Genomic DNA, 15804 nt, shown 5'->3' with positions numbered 1-15804 from the left:
ACATCAATGCTGTATCTAAGTGATTGCAGCTAAGTTTAGTCTGTGATAAATAAGGGGTATGCTGCAGCCCACAAATCCGGGCTCAGACACTTGACACAGGTACTAGCTGTGTGACCTTGGGCAAGTCACTTAACCCCAATTGCCCTGCCTTCCCCTCCTCAAAAAAAACAAAACAAAACAAAAAGTATCTCCTGAGAGCAGATGGTTAAATTTTCAGTGTGAGCATTAGTACCTCAGGGATTGGCAAATACTTCAAATGAGGGCTTGATTTGTTGTTCTGCTGATTAGACTTAAGTGATGGAGCAAATGTTAATAATGAAAATTAAACATAAAATTGTGTTATTTGCATTTTCCCCCTGGAGAGTCGGTTATTAAAGATTTACCAGCACACTCCTGGCGATAACTCCCCAGTTTCAATAGTTCATTGGTTCACTTCTCAAAGATATTTTCAGGTCTGTTTTTAGCATGGGAATTTGTCATTTGTTAGTCCATGAAAGGTAGTTTCTGATGTATAATTCCAGACACTAGGGTCACATCTTGCTAGAAATTTGGTAGATGCTTAAGCCTTTGTAGCCTGTTTGCATGGCTGCTCCTTACTTCTTACATAATCTGCACTGATCAATGAGTAAGGGCTCCTTAAAGTTAAACCTTCTAGTGTCTATGAAAGTCCTAAATTGCCATAATAAATCCATTTCCATAAACGCATGTGCACACCTCATCCATGCTGCTTTGTCTATCTGTTATTGACTGAATTCATGTGTATACTGCCCATCAAGAGCTTTATTATTATCATCCTCAAGGAATATTTATTTCATTTGGAATCTTTGCTGAATATCTTTTATGATAATGCTGAACATTTGTGGCAAGCATATAGACATATAGGTATCAGTTTCAGCATTCATTTAAAATTAGTAATCAGTCAGCTGTCAAAACACATTTTCATTTTATATAATTTTGACACGTGCGTGGGAAGCATCTTATTGGAGGGCAAGCCATTAAGGCAAGGTTTTGCTCTTAAAATCAAATGCTTTTTATAAGTAAATAATACACCCAGTGAGATCTGGTCCTCTCAAAACCTTTCAATCAATTGTACTGTTTTAAGACGTATTCTGTGGTATGGTATTATTTGCAAAAACCTGACTTCTCCCTTTTCATCTCTCTATCAAGAATAACAACAGTAATAACGCGATAGCAATTAACAATAGGTAATTTATAGGAACGACTAATGTTAGACTAAATGTAACTAAAGTTTTGATTATGAAAAATGCAAATAAAAACAACTCAGATTCTACCTTCCATTACGGTCAATTTGTCAAAGATCATAAAATATGATGAAATTCAAAGCTGGAACGGGTATGGTAAAGCAGGCACATACTTAAACTGCTGGTCTGTGAATTGGTCGTCTTTTTTTGGAAATCAACACATGCTTATATACTAAGAATTACAAAAATGTGTTTATCCTTTGACTCGATACTCTTACTCCTAGGACCATACCTTAAGGGGATATTGGCAAGAAAAAAAAGAACCTCTGTACAAAATGTTTGGCAGCAAAAAAAAAACCCAGGAAAATATCTCAGAGGGTTGCACAAATTCTAGTATGTGAATGAAAAGGGATATTGTTTTTCTTTAGAAAATAACAAAACTGAAGACTTCTGAGACACATGGGAAGACACATGGAAAGATATAAAATGAAAGGAGAACCAAAGGAACACTGTAACCATAACTATGTATCTGTAAGCAACAAATCCATGTTGTATAAATGTAAAGATGGTCAAAAGGGATCAGAAAAACGGGAAAAAAGTATATGGGAAAATATGAAAATCAACATGCGCAACATTCCAGATGGGGTGAACAACAGCTAAATAATTTTACAAATGCTGTCATTTACAAATCTACTGCCATTAACAATTCCCTCTTTTGCGTTTCTTTTGGTTCACCTTTTCCTCTTTTTTCATACTGCTTATCTGAATACCTATAATTGTCAATGGAAGTTGAATTAAAATTTACATTAAAAATTCTGATTAAACTTCTTTTTTAAAATGTTCTGATTTCTGAAAAGGAAGTTGGTTCTTTTTCATAGGGGGTGGTTTAGATCTGAAACAAGCTAGTTTTACAGTTGTATGATAAGATCACCAAGATGGCAAATATTTGATGGGAAGCAGCAGCAGTAAGGTTATCTTAAAAAGCATAAAAATACAGGAAGGTAACTAAATGGAGAAAACCTTTTAGGTAAAAGGCAGTCAAAGGGGCTCATGGTACTGATAAAAGGAAACACTGTATTACTATCTTTTTCTCCCCATCTCAGCATAGAGGAGCACAAAACTTAGAAACAGGGAGGCCAAAGGAATTATACAGTTATGTCTTTATTAAGTATATATGGATGGTCATTTTCATAAATAATAGAATTTGTTGAATGAGCAAATGAATGCGGATGAGCAAAGCTACCTACAGGGACTTCTGCCACCCATTTATCCTGAAGTTCTGGGACACATACAGCGTCAGGAGCCTTCTGATTCTGAGACGCTAGAGTTAAGTTGGAAAGTAGTGCTCTTCTACCAAAGTTCAAGAGGAAGCAGCAAATTTGGAATCAAGGATCTGGGTTCAAATCCTGCCTCTGACATTTACTACCTCTACCAGTGACCTCAAGCAACTTGGTGAACTTTTCTAGACCTCACTTTTCTCAGTTGTAAAATGAAGGGGCTGAGCCCTGAGGGACTTTCTAAATCTATCATCTTATTACCACTCTCAGTTATGCTAGGGAAAGTCTGATCATTCCATTCAAGGACCACATGATCAAGGCAACCCTGGTCACCCTGTAGTAATATCTAATAATGAATAAACAACCTTCTGAACATTAAGTTCACAAGACTAAAATTATAAAATGAATGTCACAAAACCATTAGCCTTCTTCAAGAACTACTCTGATATGCCAACTATTCTGATGTTTTAGTAAGGATACTATCCATTAGTAGAAAGCATCAGATGGTCTACCTCAGGTAAAACACTGTAACGGAGGCCAAACAATCAGTATTTCAATTCTTAACTTTATGTTCAATAGAATACACCAAATAAGAATTTGATATGAATCAGTTATCTAAATATAAAAAGCCACATTATAAAGTTTGTTACTGTGGAAAGGAGAAAAAAAATTAAAAGCAAGTGAACATAGGTAACGACAAAAAAGCTTTCTGGTACAAAAAAAGCTTTATGCATAAGTAAATTCATCAGTGTACACAGAATAAAGCGAAAGCTGGGGAAAAAAATCTTTGCAAAAATGTTCATGGTAAAAAACCTGGTAATAAGACATCAAAAATATCTATGGGAAAATGACAGAAATTTATAAGCATGAGAGTCATTTCCTAACCGGCAAGTTTCGGTCAAAAGTTATAAAAACAGTTTTTGAAAGAAGAAACATAAGCTATCACTAGCCACTTTTGAAAAGTTCAAAATTGCTAATAATCAGAGAAATGTAAATTAAACTGAGGCATCGCCTTGAACCCTTCATAAAGGTAACAGGATTGTCTATAGGCAACAGCAAGCAAATTTGTGGCTGTTAGAGCAAAGTATTTATCTGGCCATTTCACAAAGCAAGTTGGGACTTCACAATGAAAATTACAAAAATATCCATACCTCTTGACCTAGTAATCCTACTATTTAAGGTTTATACACACAAAAGGTTACTGACAGTAAGAAAAAAATCTGTACAAAAATAGTCATAGAAGCATTACTCACAATAGTAAAAAACTGGGGGAAAAAAAACCATGGACCAATTGAGGAATTATTTACTTGTGGTATGAGAATGGAATGGAATGTTAGTGCGATAATGAATGACAAATGTGAAGAATGAGTGTCTACTGCATGCAAGGTATGCTAAGGATTCAAAGTCCCTGACTTTGGGGAGTTTACTCCATATTGGGGACAACCACATATACATAAATAAATACAAAGGAATTTGAGGACAATCTGAAAAGCTTTCTTATAGGACAGGTATCTGAGCTGAGCCTTGAAGGTCAGTCCAGCCCTAGGGACCGCCTGGACAAAGGCACCAAAGTGGTATGCTGAGTTGGGCAGAGTGTAAGTACATCACTCTGGCTAGAAGGCAGACTGAATAAACAGCTACTAGGTTGTTCGGTGGGGCAGTGGATAGAGTGCTGTGCCTAGAGTCAGGAAAACCCGAGTTCAAATCCGGCCTCATAAACCTACGAGCTCTGTGGCCTTGGGCAAGTCACCTAACCCCGTTTGCATCAGCTTCCTCATCTCTAAAATGAGCTGGAGAAGGTAAGGGCAAATGACTCCAGAATCTTTGCCATGAAAACCCCAAAATGGGGTCACCAAGAGCTGGAAATGACTGAACAACAGACCACGTAAAGGAGAATAATGTGAATTAAGTCTGCAAGAAAAGTTTGCACTCAGCACGTTAAAGGTTCCAATCTCAAGATAAGAAATTTAAATGCAATTCTAGAAACAATATGAGCATTGCTGATAATTTTTCAGTAGGGCTATGACATGATCAGACGTATGCTTTAGAGATTATTTTGGCAGTTGTGTGCCAGATGGATTGCATGGAGGCAATGTTACACATTCAAGATTTGCTGTGCAGGCAGAACTGACACTGTGCCTCATAACTCAACTAAAACTATACTCCCCGTAACTACCAATCACCTCCCTTAATAGCCAAATCTGATGTGCTTTTCTCAAGTCTCATCCTTCTGGACCTCTCTTATATTCAACACTGTCAAAAATGTTCCATCTTCTTCCGGATATTCTCTTTACCCCAAGTCTTTTTGAGACTGTTCTTTTCTAGTTTTTCTTTTACTTGTCTGACTGCCCCATCTCTACACACACACAATTCCCAGTTCTATATATCCAGCCCTCACTCCTGAGCTTCCATTCTGTATCAATCAGCAACCTTTTATTAAGGATTTACCATATGCCAAGCACTGAGTTACATGCTGATGATATAAATGAAAGGCAAAACCAGCCCCACATGGAAGGTATCTATAGAGAAGCCATTAGCAGTTGGCAGTAGTGATGCAGGGGAATCAGCCTAAGTGGTGGGGGGAATAAGGACCAAAAAAGGCATCCTTTAGCAAGTAGTGTTTCAGCTGAGTGTTAAAGGAACTCAGAGATCTGACAGTAGGAGCACAAAAACCATCAGGGGGAGAGTCATCAGGCAGAAGTGAGGAGAGCAATTTCAATTGAATGATGGAGCATAAGCATGACTGCAGTTAGCTTGGAAGAGACTGAGGACAGGAAAACCAGGCACCTGGTAAAGGCAGCTTTTAGACAGAGTTTAGCTGAGAACAAGGGAGAATGCTATCAGGATCTAGAGTTTTTTAAGGATAGAAGAGACTCGGGGCAATCTGCTGGGGAACCTGGGAAGGGATGGCACCAAGGACATACATAGAGAGGTACCACATGATCAGAAATTATGCTGAAGACGACAGTTGGAGACAATGTTAGGGGATGTGAAATCAGGAGAATGGGAATAGAGGCCTTAATTTTTTCAGCCAAGTATGATGACAGATCCTCAACTGGATGAGGGCAATGGAGTGTTCTGAGAAGCTTGAGGACAAAAGAAGTTTGGAATTGGCACTGTGGTGGATGTGCTACAGAATCAATTATGGAGCAGGATTGCCTTGTTGTAGTGAGGGCCCCACTGAGATTAGATGACAAATTTATAATGGACCCAAAAGTTTTGTGACGTTTTACTTCATTCAGCAGCAGCACATGAGTAGAAGCAAAGGAAGTGGTAATAATTTAAGGCTGAAGTCTGACAAGGCTCAGTCAGCGATAGGTCAAGCAGTGGAATCAGAGATGAGGTGCTTTACCAAAAGATGATACACTAGAAAGAGAAGAGGGTGTAGCCAGAACAGGAAGGATGGCTTGGCAAACTATGGTGAGTCAGAGGGAATGGGTCATGGTAAGAACAAAGAATGAAATCAGAGGTAGTAAGGAATGACAAAAGATCATGATGGGACGGATAAGGAAATTTCAGAGTTATTCAACCTGAAAGTGTATTGATGTAAATTAGTGAAAGCAGAAGAAAATAACCTTACAGGGCTTATCTAGCAGAAACTTTGGGAATGATATATTAATATTAGAAAGATTATACTTTAAATAGGGCTTTAACTAAAAAATTAACCATATACCTTTTTCTTTCATTTTCTACTTCCCCTGCAGTGGGTAAGAATTGTGCTGGTCAGACTGAAGCTAAGAAGTATATCATGGAATCTGGGACTAACTTCAGATTAAATTATACAAAATTAAAGGACAGATTACCTTGTAATAGCAGCAGAGACAAAGTTTTATTTTTAACATCCACCTACATAATGTGGCAGCTAAGTTTTGTCTTATGACAAGGACAAATCATAATTTAATTATTTCACACATGTGAAGTTTACTAGTAAAAACTGGTTCTACATCATGGTTACCCGACTTTCTGATATATTATGCACCTGGATGTGCTCCAGCCATCTCAAATTCAGTATGTCCAATATGCAATTATTTTCCCACCCAAACTCAGTATTCTTTCATAATTCCGTTTCTACTGGGACCCCTGACAAACTTTCAGTCACTCTAGAGTTAGCAACCTCAGATTCAGCCTCTATACTTCCCTCTCTCTAAACCCATCACCCCATACCCACACAGCTACCACATCTAGCTGATACTTACCATAAAGGTTTATAAAATCCTTCCAAACTGTCTTGTACTCTCACAGGCACTGTCCCCATGCAGGCACTTATTACCCTTCCCTTGAACTAATGCAACAGTATTTTAATTCATCCGTCCTTCCAATTTCTCTCTTCTCCAAACCATCCTCCATATACGTCAAAATAATCTTCTTAAAGTGCAAGTCATCATTCTTTTCCTTGAAAAGCTAATCATTATTTCTAGGCTAAAATACAAACCTCAGTCCTTCCGTCTGGCTCTAAGCTTTACGTTACTCCCCTTCATCTATGCCCTATATTCCAGTTAACCTAACCTACTTATTACCCCAAACCTGACATTCCATTTCCTGCCTCTGAGTAGTCTGCATTGCATGTCTGCAACATACTAATTCCTAACTTTTGAATCCCATAATCCTTAGCTTCCATTAAAATATGACTCAGGTACCCCTTCCTACAATAGGGGATCCTAACCTGGAATTCATGAACTTTTAAAAATGTTTTTGATAATGATATTTCAAATTAATTGGTTTCCTTTGTAATCTTAAGCATATTAGTATTCAGTGCACTAGAAAACTTAGTTCTAAGAAGGGATTCATAGGCTTCATAGTTTGCCAAAGGGATCCATGATGGAAAAGGTTAAGAATCCTGTCCCAAAGGAATGTTATCCTGACCCTCCTAGTTGTTAGTTCTCTTTCTTTTCATTATATTTTTATTTAACTGTAAATGCTGTATCCCTCCAGTAGAATGTAAACCTGGATGGGGGCTATTTTTTCCCTTGATTTCAGCACCTAGTCCCTATGTACCTTGCACACACACACACACACACAGTAGTGTTAACGTTAGTTACTTCAGCTATGTGACATCAAAACATAATGAAATACATTCACTAGTTTTAGCAGGTAATGTCAAGAGTTCAAGAGTAGAAGTTGCTGTATAGGAGAAGCCATAAAAGAAATCCCAAGGTTAAATACTCATTATACTTGCTGCTTCCACTATTATTTCTATTAATCAATCAACGAGCTCACAATTTAAATTCTTAAGCTGCTTCAATCTTTCACTAATGACATTCTATGGAATGCCCAAACTATCATCCTGTAGGATGTCTTAATGATTATGGATTAATTACTTGGCTTGGATACTTGCAATTCCTTGAACAAACCATCCCATCTGACTCTGCATTTTCATGCCAGAAATTCTCTGTCCCTCTTTAGTTTCTCCAAGTTTCTGATAAAAGCCGTCCTTCTACAAGACAGCTTTCCCAATTCCCCTTAAGCTAGCACAGGGGTGGGGAACCTGGGACCTCGAGGCCACATGTGGCCCTCCACGTCCTCAAGTGTGGCCCTTTGACTGAATCCAAACTTCACAGAACAAATCCCCTTAATAGAAGGGCTTTTTCTGTAAAGCCTGGATGCAGTCAAAAGGCCGGACCCAAGTACCTAGAAGGCCACACATGGCCTTGAAGCTAAAGGTTCCTCACCCCTGTGCTAGTGCCTTCCCTGGGCTCATGATCAATTTCTCCTTTACATTTTTTGTACCTAGCTGTTTATATGTTATCACCTCCATTAGACAGACAGCTTCTTGAGAGCAAGGACTTCCTTGCCTTTCTTTGTAGCCTTAGGGCTTAGTCTGCCTAAAAAAACACTTGTTGGCTTGATGCTGAGGTGGGACTATTGCGAGTGGTTTGTTGTTTAGTCATTTCAGTTGTTTGCCATTTCCTTCTCTAGCTCCTTTTACAGATGAGGAACTGAGGCAAACAGGGTGGCTTGCCCAGGGTCACACAGCTAGTAAGCGTCTGAGGCTAGACTTGAACTCAGAAAGAGGAGTCTAGCTATTCTATCCACTGTGCCACCTAGGTACCTTATTCTAAATGGAGCTCTTCATCCTGGCCTGCAAAAAAGAAAGCCTTCAGTTGAAAACAGAATGATATGCCTTCTTCCCTTTTTTGAAGCAACTCCCTACTCCCCATTCCCTGTCATTAAGGGCTGCCTTGAGAGAGAGGCACATGGGAACTGCAGGTGCTTTAGGCTTACAGGACCCAAGGGGAACATTCTGGATCTAAACTGCCTTGCTCAAACCTTGGAAGAGCAGTGGTGCTACCTCTAAGATGGCATCCCTGGAGAAGAGAACAGTACCAGCTCAAAGTGGTTAGAGTTCCTGAATGACAGATTCCTCCATTTGTTACCTTTAGTACTTGTGTGAGATCTAGAGACTTAACTGGAAATTTCTCAGAGAAAACTCTGGGAGGAAGTATGATGAGCCAGTGTTTTAAGGAGGCAGTACCCAGTATCAGCCCTGGTCGGAGTGTACTGAGAATCCACAAGTGCTGGGCCAGAGAGAACAAATTTCTTTTGAGAACACTTATAGAATACTTTCAATGATAATATTAAAGCTGGCTCCATTTTAGTCATGATACATAACTTCACCTGAGCCTCAGAGCCAGTCTTCTTCTTCTATTACCTAATTCTTCACAGCTGCTATTCAAAACTTTCCCACTCTTCTCAAACTCAACTCTGAGGCCTCCTCACTCTCAGATTGACCTTGAAAACGTAGGAAATAATGTATCTGATCCAAATTCTTTCTCAAGTGGGCCTCCTGCTTACCAAGCTAACTTCTTTACTTGCTCCTCAAACCCACTCTACTCACTTCTACCCTGGCTCTGGGACTCTGCTCAACTGCTCCTTTTTTTTCTGTGTCTACAATCTCTACGCCTCTTTAAATGTTTAATCCTCTCTAGCCCTCCTATAAACACACTCCCCTACACAAAACCTTCTCTTGATCCTGTTACTCTCTCATGGTTCCCAATCCTTTGCATTCTGGCTTCATCCCTCACACCTGACTGAAATTGCTCTCCAATGTTATCAGTGAACTCCTGATCACTGTCATAGCTTTTTCTTAGTTCTCATTCTTCTGGACCTTCTGAAGCCTTATGCCCTCTTTTTGGATCATCTCTCCTCTCTTGGCTTCTGCCTTTCCTCCTCTCACCCTTCAATGAAGGCTTTCCCAAGGTTCAATTCAAATCAACATTAACTGTCCACTAAGAGCATGGCACCATGCTAAATGCCAGGTGTACAAAGACCAAAAGCGAAGTCTATGCCTTCGAGTTACTTCACATTCTACTGGAGGAAACGTGAACATGGAAAAGTAAATGCAAAATACATACTAAGTAAATACAAAATATTTTTTGAGCGGTGGGGGAAGAACACAACTTGGGGGTTAAGAAAGTCCCTTTGTAGAAGAGGGTACTTAAAATGACTTGGCATAAGTAGAGATCTCAGCTCCTAGCTTGGTTTTAACATTCCCCAGCCACAGTAAGTGGCTTTCTCTCTGAGTGCCCCCGCACTCCCCAGGAGGAATGTTCCCTTGCCCTCCCTCTCTTCCTCATTGCTCTTGTTGGAGCTTCACACCTGTTTCCAAGTATCTATTACCTGCTAGCATCCTAGCAGTTCATTCAATTCAGCACATCCTGAACTGAATTCTTTCCTTAGAAAGTGGTCATTTGACTCCCCTATTGTTAATAGTACTATAATTTTCCCAGAAACCCACACATGTAGTATCTCAGCACATCTTTGACACCTAACATCCAATCAACAGCTAGGTGCTATCAGTTGTCTCTCTTCCATTTATCTTCTCTCCATTCTCCATTCCCTCCAACCTTGTTCTGGTCATTTCCCTCTTCCTTGACCACTGTGTAATAGTTATCAATCATCCTAATGCACAGGTCTGACCATACTGTCTTCTACCACCTCACGAAGTCAAGCCAGTTTTCCATGGTGAACGTCCTCACCTAGCGCCCTTGTTTTTTCTGCTCCTGAAGCCTCGAGCCTCTTCCAGTTTACACGATTCTCCCTTCAAGGGCCATCTCAAAATCCATCTTTCCCATGCTACTATCTCTAATCCAAAGGATCAAGAACTGATCCTTCCATCCTACGAACTCTCATAGCATTGTGCAACTCACTGTTACACCATCTGTGCACGTCTATCATTACCCTACCTACTACACTATAAAATTTGAGGATATGAAAAAAGAATCGTAGGATTGTTTACTGAACCACAACCTAAGCTATTCTTGTTCCGATGGCCCAACATTATTCATGATGATGATAAGACTAGAGCCTTAATTTTGTTATAGGTTGTATTGAAAGACAGGCTACTTCCAACCACCACTGTACACTGCCAGTCAGTTATTAAGAGCGAATAGCTCCTGAGTGGAGATAATCACATCAGGGGCATGCTGTGCAGAACAGCTCTGTCTCTCCTTTTATTACCTTTCCACTTAACTTTACCTTATCCCAATTCCATTACTTACTACTTATGTATCCTAAGGGAAGTCACTCAATGTTTCTTGCTTTAAATTGTGAAACCTGTAAGACAAGGGGGTTAGACTAGGTGGCTACTGAGGTCCTGTCCGGCTCTAGGATTATAGTCTTATGTCATTTGAAATTTATTTTGTTACTGTATTTTGCAAAATAGGTTCATGTACCATATTAAAGTAGAATTACTGAATTTGACAGAGAAGACTAACATTCCTTGTTTAGCCTGTTGTTATACATACACACATACACACATACGTATGTAGGTGTGTCTATATAATATGTATTCAGGCAATGTGGCATGATGGATAGAGAGTGGGCCTCAAAGCCAGGAATATCTGGGTTCAAGTCCTGCCTCTGATACATACTGGCTGCATTACTGCGGAGAAGCCGTTTAACCCCTTGAGGTTTTAGATGATTCTTAGGACTCGAAGTCGCTGAGAACATGATGAGCTGCAATGATAGCGGCAGTTTCCTCATGTGGGAGTTCTCTAGATCAATGAAATCACAGATCCAGGCTCTATCTACATTAGACAGTTAGCAGTTACCTTTCGGGGAGCATAACTTCCACAAAGGGATGGGTGAACCTGTCTCACAATGAGTCCCACGATAAGGGCATTCTACCGTACTAAATTAATTTAAAACAACTGAAAACATCAAGCAGATAAAGAGCAGCAATCATAGCTTTGGTCTAAGGTGGTTTATCTCGACAAATGCTAACCTAATACTTTCACACATTTCTGGGACCTTAAAAAAAATCAAACATACAAATGGAAGAGTAAATTTTATTGACTGATGAAAAACTAAAGTGATGAGCATGGACAGCAAACAGTGATGACTCACTGAGTTTTTCTGGAATTCTACTTTCCTACTTTTCACTTTAAACCAACAGAAAAATGAAATAGTTTTTGGATGGTTAATCAATTAGTCATTTTAGTTTTTTTCCTCAACAAAAACTGCATAGGTCAGCAGTTGTACAGCATTAAATATATACATTTTTTCAAAACCCTGAAAAGTTTGTGTGTGTGTGTGTGTGTGTGTGTGTGTGTGTCTGTGTCTGTGTGTGTGTGTATCTTCATGGCTAATGAGATCACCTACACTGGTCAGACTCGGAGTTTCTTTTCCCTTTTCTGCCACCCTGTAAAGAAAAATAAAGCAAATTATTTAAGAATTTTCTTTTGGGGGCATTTTCATTTTAAGAATAAGCATGATTAAGGATATTTCTGGTATAAGGAAAAGGTAGCTTTTCTGAGTTCATTTTAAACTTGAGCTTGCACACCTTTTCCATAAAAAAATTTAGTTGAATATTTTCACAGGTTAAAGTGGCTTTTGGGACAGTTTTATCAACTTGAACCACGCTGACCTAGTAAGTTCTATGCTTTCATAACTACTATTATTTTTAAAGGGCAAATTTTCTCTTTTCTACAACATCAACATGAAAAAAATTTTAAATAACACACCCATACTTAATCCCTTACACGCAGAGCCAAAACCTTACTGAATTGGATTTAGGCAAAAGAAAAGCAGTTAAGGCCTAAAGATGTCATGAAGTAATTACTTTTCAAGGGTTTTCGACGAGACTAATTTCCGGTTAAAAGATTAATTTTAAGATCATTTAATGTAATAAGTTTCTTAAAATGGTGGCTATGTATTAAGTATTACTGAGTCCCATCAGTCTCAGTCTTGCTATTTGTCAGAAGTGGCAGCATCTTCTAGTCCTTCTACACACTCATCAGGGGTCTGATTACTGCTTCTTTTTCTGCTTCTGCTCTCTGTTCCCTTCTTGTGAACAACCATTCAAGAGTATTTAGGAAGTATTCCTAACACAGTTAGGAATACTTCCTAAACACAGTTTCCCCCCAAATAACCTTTAACTGGATGAAAATCCTACTGTACTTTTTTAAAAGGAAAGGTATGAGAACAGTTGGTATGAGCCATGAGAGATGCTCAAGACCTTTGTGGACTGTGGAAGGAAACATTTGGAACCACTGATCTATGTAATGTAATCAAGGAAAAAACAGAACTGACTTCCCCCATAGGAAGGAAAGCTCAGTGAGGTGTATTTTACGTGAACTAGATACCACTTGCAAACTAGGTGCATGCTCATATAGCATAAAACTCTTACCTTGCTTCTCAACTGGCAACAGTTTTTCTATAGGCAGAGGCCTGGATCAAGGGCCTGTCCCAAGTTCTCCCAGGCAAAGGCAGTCCCTTCTCCCTGGGCTGGCAAACTTCAAAGCTAGGGCTGTAGCCTGGGGAGCACATTGGCAGCACAATTTTCCTGGGCTTTCCAGGCCACAGACAGGAACCTAGCTCTGATGTAAAAAAAAGGGGGCCTGCTCCAACCTCTGGTTTTACAGCGAGGGTTTACATAATGGTAGTGGGTGGGTCTGTTGTAGGCTACAATGGCTCCTCTACCCAACAAAAAAACCACTGCTACTGATCTCAGTTGAGAAGCAGCCCTTCCCATGACTTTAAGACCATAACTATGTTTGAAAGAGCATGCACTTTTTTCCTCTGAAAAGATTTCATTCGTAATTACAGATTTTTAAATACTTTTAAAATAAAAACCACATACACATACATACAACACACACCTATGTAACTCTCAAATATGAGCTAAAATAATATTTATATTTATATCCTTTTATCTACAAACTCTTTATATTAGGAAATGATGGCTGTGATGAATTGTGGGTAGATTAACAATCTGTGGAAAGGGTAGTAGAAGCTAAAAATAATCACCCTTAGCTTTCATCATTACTTAATATTTAATGTATTACTTCTATACTTAATATACTTCAACAAATTTTATTGGTATAGGAACCCCTTTCATTTATGCTTATACACCTCTATAAATTAGTAGATAAAGTTGCTCTGGCTGAAAAATTCTTCACCCCATGACCAACCTGGCTATGAGCCTCTCTGAGCACAGCTAGAGGCTGGTCCTCAGATAAAGACACACAGTCTGTTATGGTAGCCAGGCTTGTACCACTGGCATGGTCTCTGAAAACCAAGGGTGACCTCTATACCGTGACTAGCACAGTAGTAAGACTTTACTTGAGGGAACATATTGCATACATTTTTAAAAATAAGGTATTTCATAGAATTCTGAATGCCATTACTGCTTCTCCTGAGTTGAAAGCAAAATCCTTCAATGTTTCTTAGAAATCTTACTGAGTTCCCTCAGTTATTTCTACTTGTATTCATAACAATAGCCTTAAAAGTCTGAACTTTTAATTTTATCTAGATAGTAATCAATTCTGTAATATATATGGCAAGATGAATAAAATTTAACCTTCACATAAAATTTGTTTCTCACAGATCCCTTACTTAAAATTTATGTTACGCAACCTACCCTCTATGTCTCAGTTTCCTCATCTGATGGTCTCTAAGGCCCCTTCCTCTCAATCTGTGATCCTCATGAAATCATTCACAGAATCATAACAGGCTTACCTGATATTTTGTTAATTCTGCTTGTAATGCCTTCACTTTTGATCTTTCTTGCTCTAATGCAGCATGAAGTGAAGTCACCTACAACCAAATAATCAATGAGAAAAAAAAGTCCCCCTTTTAAAAAAATGACTATTGTAAGGAATGTTAACAGTGACTGACAGGAATGATTTTTAAACAAATAAACACACATCATAGCAAGTTCAACAGAAGAAAAACAACTTGTAACAACTAATTTTTTAGAAGACAGTGAATGGACTCCATAATTCATAGGATGATAGACCTAGATCTAAGGTTGGAAGGGACCTCAGAGGCCATTTAGTCCAACTCCTCATTCTAAAGGAAAAAAAAAAACTGAGATGCAGCACATTTTATTTTATATTAACATTTTTATTTATTTCATTAACTATTTCCCAATTACATGTAAACATTCAGTTTTTAAAATTCTGAGTTCCAAATTAACTCCCTCCTTTCCATCCCTTGAGAAGGAAAGGAATTTGCTCTCAATACATGTGAATGTTAAACATATTTCCGTATCAGTCATGTGGTACAGTAGATTTTATATTTTAACAGCGCTATAGCTCAGAATATTTTCTCTAAGGTAAAAAATAGTTTTCTGGGGGTGGAGTAGCCAATGGTGGCACGGAAGGAAGCTTGACAGCAGATATGGTGTGCCAAGAGAGGGAGGCATGATAACCCTTGTGACTGGCTGGAAAGAGGACCATTAATTCCAAAATAAAGTTGGCAGTAGCTACACAGGTATGGAGGGACAAAAACCTCATGGGAGCTGAAGAAGAATGTAGATCCTGCAAAAGGAACACCACAAAGACAGGACCCTGTGGGAAAGGACCTGAGGAAGTAGAAACCTCAAAAGTCTGGGTCAGAAGAACACCGAGTAAACATGATATTCACTACATGGAGGAAACCTCTCCCCCCAAAGTTCTTCCCTAGCTCATGTCAGTGATGTAGAGCAAAGTCTTATTTGTCCTATGGCTATACCACAAATTTCCTTACCTGTAAGGTTAGCTCGTTTTTGATACTTTGTGATTCATCAACTTGAAGAAGTATTTCTGCTTTGTCTTTCACTGACAAAAAGGAAAAAACCAGGAGTTTTAAAAATTGTCAAGTAAAGTACACGGCATAGGAGTCAGGGAAAGTCTTGTCTCGCAAATCCTACAATTCAGCAGCTCTCAAACTGTGTACCACCTTCATAATATATATTCTTTGAAACCGTTGGCCCTTAATTTGACTCATCTGCCCTTTTCATCTTTGTTTCTGATAGAAGAACTGACTCTGGGCAGAGGTACTGACTCAAAAGGTAAGACTTCGTTTCTCTACTTAGATGGCCTTTCCACCCATTGCTCCTATAA

The 15804-nt window shown here is 38.9% G+C and overlaps 1 protein-coding gene across 3 annotated transcripts in view; it reads right to left on the bottom strand.

Annotated features, from left to right (window-relative positions):
• Positions 1 to 11668: 11668 nt before the first annotated feature.
• Positions 11669 to 15804, bottom strand: part of GKAP1 (G kinase anchoring protein 1) — a 59494-nt gene continuing 55358 nt past the window's right edge. For all 3 annotated transcript variants that reach the window (XM_036739364.1, XM_036739366.1, XM_036739365.1), the window contains 3 exons: positions 15449 to 15519; positions 14438 to 14515; positions 11669 to 12119 (listed from right to left, as the gene is read on the bottom strand). In XM_036739364.1, the coding sequence (XP_036595259.1) occupies positions 12072 to 12119; positions 14438 to 14515; positions 15449 to 15519 (197 nt within the window). In that variant the 3' untranslated portion in view covers positions 11669 to 12071. The remainder of the gene's footprint in view (positions 12120 to 14437; positions 14516 to 15448; positions 15520 to 15804) is intronic.

The sequence above is a fragment of the Trichosurus vulpecula genome, chromosome 9, assembly GCF_011100635.1.
Source record: "Trichosurus vulpecula isolate mTriVul1 chromosome 9, mTriVul1.pri, whole genome shotgun sequence".
Taxonomy (NCBI): domain Eukaryota; kingdom Metazoa; phylum Chordata; class Mammalia; order Diprotodontia; family Phalangeridae; genus Trichosurus; species Trichosurus vulpecula.
Note: the sequence above shows the minus strand (reverse complement) of the source record. Positions and strands in the feature narration are given on the sequence as shown.